At 34.0% G+C, this 5,844-nt stretch overlaps 1 protein-coding gene across 1 annotated transcript; it reads right to left on the bottom strand.

Annotated features, from left to right (window-relative positions):
• Window positions 1-592: 592 nt before the first annotated feature.
• LOC139874461 (protein transport Sec1a-like) lies at window positions 593-4,907 on the bottom strand. The gene is made up of 19 exons (XM_071861894.1): window positions 4,832-4,907; window positions 4,636-4,714; window positions 4,475-4,525; window positions 4,282-4,378; window positions 4,155-4,187; window positions 3,885-4,013; window positions 3,595-3,774; window positions 3,435-3,518; window positions 3,256-3,354; window positions 3,096-3,166; window positions 2,869-2,965; window positions 2,653-2,778; window positions 2,484-2,579; window positions 2,280-2,393; window positions 2,109-2,186; window positions 1,571-1,725; window positions 1,126-1,216; window positions 950-1,039; window positions 593-826 (listed from the first exon to the last, which is right to left on the bottom strand). The coding sequence occupies exons 1-19, from the start codon at window positions 4,902-4,904 to the stop codon at window positions 800-802; spliced, it is 1,770 nt and encodes a 589-aa protein (XP_071717995.1). The 5' UTR covers window positions 4,905-4,907; the 3' UTR covers window positions 593-799.
• Window positions 4,908-5,844: the final 937 nt, after the last annotated feature.

Consider the following 5,844-nt stretch of genomic DNA (forward strand, 5'->3'; position numbering starts at 1 on the left):
CCATGGCAGGGAATACCGATTATACCCCTACGACTGCAAGTGCCATGACTAGAGAAGAAGCGCAACGGACATGAATGTGTCATTGACTGGAGAAGAAGATTAAGTCTAGTACGGACATGTTAATTCATAAACTATTGTTTATCAATTAAACCTGGTTGCAGGGTAGTGATTTTTTAGAATATCTAACACTAACAAGGATCTTAATCTTTAGAGATAGAAGACATGGTAATGTTGTTGGTTTGCTGTGACTGATTTTCTAAATTTTTTGTAAGTCAAAGGGTGGTAATTCATAAATTATTGGTATTTGTTTTGTCAAAGGGTAGTTATTTTCTAATTACTAGAAAGTCAAAGTAAAACTCAAAGGATGGTAGCTATTAACTTATTGGTATTGTGTTGTCAAATGGTCGTTATTTTCTACCTACCTAAAAGTCAAAGTCAAAGGGTGGTAGTTATTAACATATGGGTTAGTGATCTGGGGATTGTCTAGGTCGGCATTGGCAAGATAAGATTCGGATATAGTCACGTAAAGTCTTCATGTTTGTATTGTTCGTTAACTTGTTAAACAATCAACCGATTGTTGTTAGTTGTTTGATTCCGCCTGCAACTAAGTTTCTATCACAAATTTACAATAAGCAACACTGACCATTTCTTACTTTTCTCTTTAGCACATCATAACATTTGGGTTAATTTGTTTATTCCTTTAGTTTTATGAACATGATATGATACTAGCAACATTGTAACATGACTAACTAGATCTTATCAACAGCTCCCATGAATCTGGTTATCAACAACCACCGAATTATTTCATGGACATCATCTTCACTTTCTGCAACAAATAAATAAATTGAAAACAAACATTAGGTGACATCATCTGCAGTTTCAATCACCTGTCACTCACGAACTTATACATAAAATAAAAAATAAAATAAAATGAGCGAAATTTAATTACTGTAATATATTGTGGTGGATCATCTATGCTAGTTGAACCGAGTATAACCTCCCTCCTTAGTTTAGATGTAAGCTTGTGACAAACTCGCAACTACAGACAACGAATGAAATATCAATAACGAAAAATGCAACACAGATGGAGTATAAAAACACAAATTAAAGTGTTAAAACATTTACCTCAGATCTGGTGGCACCACCAATGATAAAAACTATAATTCGTTGGCCCATGTGTTTTAAATCCGGAGCAGCATTTTTTAGCACCGAGTCACTGCAAATATAGATGAAATTTATTTATAGCCTCTAGAGCGAGATCGAGTAAATGAGACAAATGTTTATGAACCATTGGTTTAGGACTTGAGGTCACACACACTTTGACTAGAGGTGGGAAATTGGGAGGGTCAGACCAGATTGGGTAATGGGTCAAAAACAGGTGATTTATGGTATGGGTCATTGCAAAATATACTCTCTATATTCAAATTTGACACCCTAACTATCTATAAAGATTTTGACAATGGGTCACGATCATTGGGAAATGATCGCGCTTACATAATCAGATTCAGCCATTAGAGATAAAACATAACCAGAAATATAATTGGATAAAAAGTCTGTAATGTTATGATACCTTGAAGTTCCATCGTCAGTCTTTCCCCTTCTTTGTCTCCTCGATTGTTGAGCAGCCCTGCCTGGAACTACTCCTTTAGCATTTGGGTTTGGTTCATTCAAGCTTTGGTATTCGTCCTTTGGCAACTCATGTTTCTCAATCTTTTCAATTAGCTCCTGAGTCATAACATACTCACTTAAGTTATTACCATTATCATCTATTTGTATCTTAGTAATATTATTCTAATAATACTCCCTACTTCATATATTAATAGTCCACTATTCTATATTACATTGTAGGGTGTTCCAAATTAACAGTTCATCTCTATGAATAGATGAAAATAATGAGGTAAAACTCCTATATATACTTACCTTTTGCATGTAAGACAAAAATATAAGTAAAAGGTAATATTTAAAACTGTATATAAATAAAAGATACAGATATTTCTTAAACTGTGTGTCTTTGAATTTGATAATGTAATCAACATCTTTGCACAAACATTAGAATATAAATATTTTTTTTTGGGTAAAAACATTAGAATTAGTATATATAATAGTACCTCTAGCACGGGGAAAAAACGGAAGAGTGCCCATGTTTCTTCTTCGCCTTGTCTATCTTTTCTCAGTGCATTTTTCGCCTTTTGTTAACCAAATAAACCGTAACAGTGTTCAGAACTTCATGTCATGATCTATGAAAGTTTTTGGAGTTATTTTCTACACGTTATGTATACCTTTCTATCGAACTTAAGGAATCCCCCACTTTTTTCTTGTTTCTTTTTGTGTGGTCCTTCAAGTAATCTCATATTTTCTATTATCTTCATATCCTCAGGCGACAAGTTAGCCATCTGAAATGTACCAAACAAACATAAACAATAAATAGTTCATCTTTTTTAAATAGAGTAATTATTAAATACATTGTGAGTATTAATTTCTACCTCCAAAAGTTTGGCTGCTTTTTCGCCCTGAAAATTTTCAGGATCAGCCAATGCATATATCATCATCAATCTCAACTTATTTTCAACATTTTCGCCCTGCATTACGTACACAATGAGAAAACAAAAAGATAAAGATATGTCAATGGAAGATTGTGGGCCCACTATTCACCTCAAATTCCTCTAAAAAGGTAACGAGTTCTTTGTTTCCGGCATCACCGAAAACAAGATCTTGCTCGATTTGACCAAGATCTCTAAGTCCTTCCTCACTGATAACTGTATTAATTTTCCCAGCAAGCTGAATTAAAAAGTCAAAACTATCAATCAATCAGTCTACAAGAATTCAAAGAGATAAATATATGAACTAACGTTTAAAGTACAAACAAACCTCGATATGAAGTGAAAGTCTTTCCTTTTGTAGGTTATATTCAGGCAAACCTTGAACCATTTTCTGCATATCGCTAGTCGATAACTCACTACTATCTCTGCATCCACGTCAAATTTAACCTCAGAAAACATGTACAAAGTGCGTGCGCGCACACATACATATATACATAATGCATGTATTTATGCGCCTAAAGAGATGGATTTGAATTCATTGATGTCAGTACTCACTTTTGTTGTAGTTGTGCAACTTTGTTATGTTTCATCAAATTGTCCATTTTGTCACTCAATTTCTCACTAGCCTGATATGGACATCATGCTAAAAGCATTATAACTTATACTAGCAATTAGAGTTAAAACATAAAAGAAAAAAAGAATGGTAGAGACGTACATCAGCTATATGTAAATGGCGCATTTCAAGCCAAACGGGATCATCATCATCCAAGTGATACTCCTTTTTTTCGGGGTCGCCACCAGATTTACTCGGGACCTAAAATCGGTTGTTATTCATAGATGTTGCTTGATCTTTATTATAACATATTAAAAATGAATTTTCAATTAAAATGGTACCTCCATCACATATTTGTTCCCTTCCAACTCTATTAAATCATGGCACATTGCATCATAAGTCCATTCATGAATTACAGGTGCAACCTGAACTATTTGCATTGTTACATAGTAATGAAAAAAGGCCCCAAACAATAAACAATACAAAAACAACTTCAATTACCAGATCAACAGATCTATCCAAAATGAGTAACTCGCAAGTTTCGACTTGAGGGAAATTGGGAATAGTAGTTTTATACGGAGTAATAAGATTCAAAATTTCTGAAGCTAGTTTTTTAGGAATTTGATCACGGAACGTAGATCCATCTCCACCCTTTACACGGTATCGTATAACGGGAAACTCCTGAGAGGAAACGGAAATTCAAGAAAAAATACAAATGTGAATATTTTGGACAACAAATATGAATATTTACATGATTTTTTTTTTATAAAAAGTTCTAAAATGTCACACACCTTAAGTGAAGCAAAAATAGTGGCAATGCGAGTAGCCATCTGAGCTAATATAGTTTCATATTCTCGAGTATTTTCAGCATTGTCACAGTATAGGTCTTCTAACGCTCTGTCATGATCGGTTACAAATGCCTGTAGTCAAAGACAGAGTTTACATATGCAATTATAAATTGCAAATTTTCAAAATTTTATAAAACTTTGAGATCTATTTCTTGATCAATAAAGGGTAAATTAGTTAGAAATTAAAATACCAATGTACTTTCAGGTTTGTACCTGATTATCTATTGGAAAGTACTCCAAGTTCATCTGCAAGTATAAATCAAATAAAGTAAAAAGTAATATTATGATCATATGTCAACACTTAGTAAGGAAAAAGAAAAAGTATCGCCATAAAATTAACCTCTCTCAGTGCACCTATACGCGGTACTACACTAATATCAGCCTTGATTCTACTAATAAAATCCTTTGGGATAGGAGAACTAAAAAAGACATATCCTCTGCAACAAGAATAATAAAACCAAACAATATGAATCATAAGACGATTAATAAAATATACAAGGTCTTAGTTTATGGCAGTTACATATTTCACTTACTTCTTATACAGAGGCTCTCTCCCTGACATATCAGATATAAACATGATCAGACTGCAAAAGGAAATATTACCTAAATATTAATTTAATCTGCTTATTATAAGCTATTAAGAGAATAATTAATTTTGTTATATACAACATATAATATAAGAAGGAAGTTGTACTTTTCTTTAGATGGTTGAATGTAATATACGGCATCCATACTAGTCATCGCCTCCCTTCCTTTAAAAAGCTGTTCCACCACTGCAAAACAAAATATAAACGAGACGAAAAACTTATAAGTACATGATAAACAAGCGGCCAATATATGGTGACGTTAAAACCTAATTGACACGTTATTATTTAACTTTACAGTCTTACATGAAACTCCTTGATCGGTTATGTCTGCCATTTTACACGAAGCGGACATAACTTTTACAGTGACTTTATCCATTATAAGTACCTGCAAAAGATCATACATATATGATATTGTTGGGTTTTGTTCAGTGGAGGAACTTGAACCCGAGTACAGATGGGGCGAGCGTAAAAATTTAATAAATTTTTCATTCTCAGCAGGGGTAAACACTAAAAAAATCATATTTTTTAGTGAAATTTTCAATTTTTTCAGTGTAAAATTTTTTGTCCCGTTAAATCCAGGTGGGGCGGGTACCCCCTCCGGACTACTCTATATTCCGCCACTGGTTTTGTTATTGGGTTTCCAAATATGAGTAAGTATTAACAAGCCCAAGCCCAACAAAATTAGGCTCATTGCTTGGTTGACTTGGTCAAGCATAGGAGGGCATCTTAAAACATCAAGTTGCAGCTGTTTTCATTATTAAGAGAGTAGATAGATCAGAGAGATCAAAAAGAAAAAGAGAGATTCTCAATTTCCGTCTAAAAATACAGCAGTTCAGAAAATCGACGATCCCCGAAGATCTAACCGTTGGATCTTCTTCAAATTTGGGCTGTGTCTTCCTGACATCAGTGCCAAGGTTTTCAACCGTTGAATTTGTCTAAAGAGGCCTGTAGCTCGTGTTCTTGCTGCTGGAACAGAGGGCAGTTTATTGGGTGAATCATTCATCTTTTGTCTTTAATTTCTTCATATACTTGTTGATTATTGTTGTTCAAGAGTATGATGATGTTGTATGCCTCTAGTTGATCTAGAGAAGAATTATTGTATTGCTCTCTTTGTTGATGATAGTGGAATTTAAGTGGCTTACGAGTCCCGTGGTTTTTACTCTTTATTTTGAGGGGTTTTTCACGTAAAAAGTCTCGTGTTTTAGTGTGTGCTTGATTAGTGTTTTGCTACTGATTTGGAACAGATTTGGGGACTGATTTGGGTTGGATTTGATATAGCTTGTTTGTTAGTTTCCTCACGGGTTCATACGGGTCGG

The sequence above is a fragment of the Rutidosis leptorrhynchoides genome, chromosome 1 (genome assembly GCF_046630445.1).
Source record: "Rutidosis leptorrhynchoides isolate AG116_Rl617_1_P2 chromosome 1, CSIRO_AGI_Rlap_v1, whole genome shotgun sequence".
In the NCBI taxonomy this organism is placed as follows: domain Eukaryota; kingdom Viridiplantae; phylum Streptophyta; class Magnoliopsida; order Asterales; family Asteraceae; genus Rutidosis; species Rutidosis leptorrhynchoides.

Excerpts from the sequence above, each read along its gene's own strand:
- LOC139874461 (XM_071861894.1), bottom strand. The coding sequence starts at position 4,904 with ATGGATAAAGTCACTGTAAAAGTTATGTCCGCTTCGTGTAAAATGGCA. Across the intron at positions 2,580-2,652 it reads CCTTTTTAGAGGAATTTGAG|GGCGAAAATGTTGAAAATAA; the intron begins GTGAATAGTGGG and ends TACGTAATGCAG. Across the intron at positions 1,217-1,570 it reads ACTGACGATGGAACTTCAAG|TGACTCGGTGCTAAAAAATG; the intron begins GTATCATAACAT and ends CTATATTTGCAG.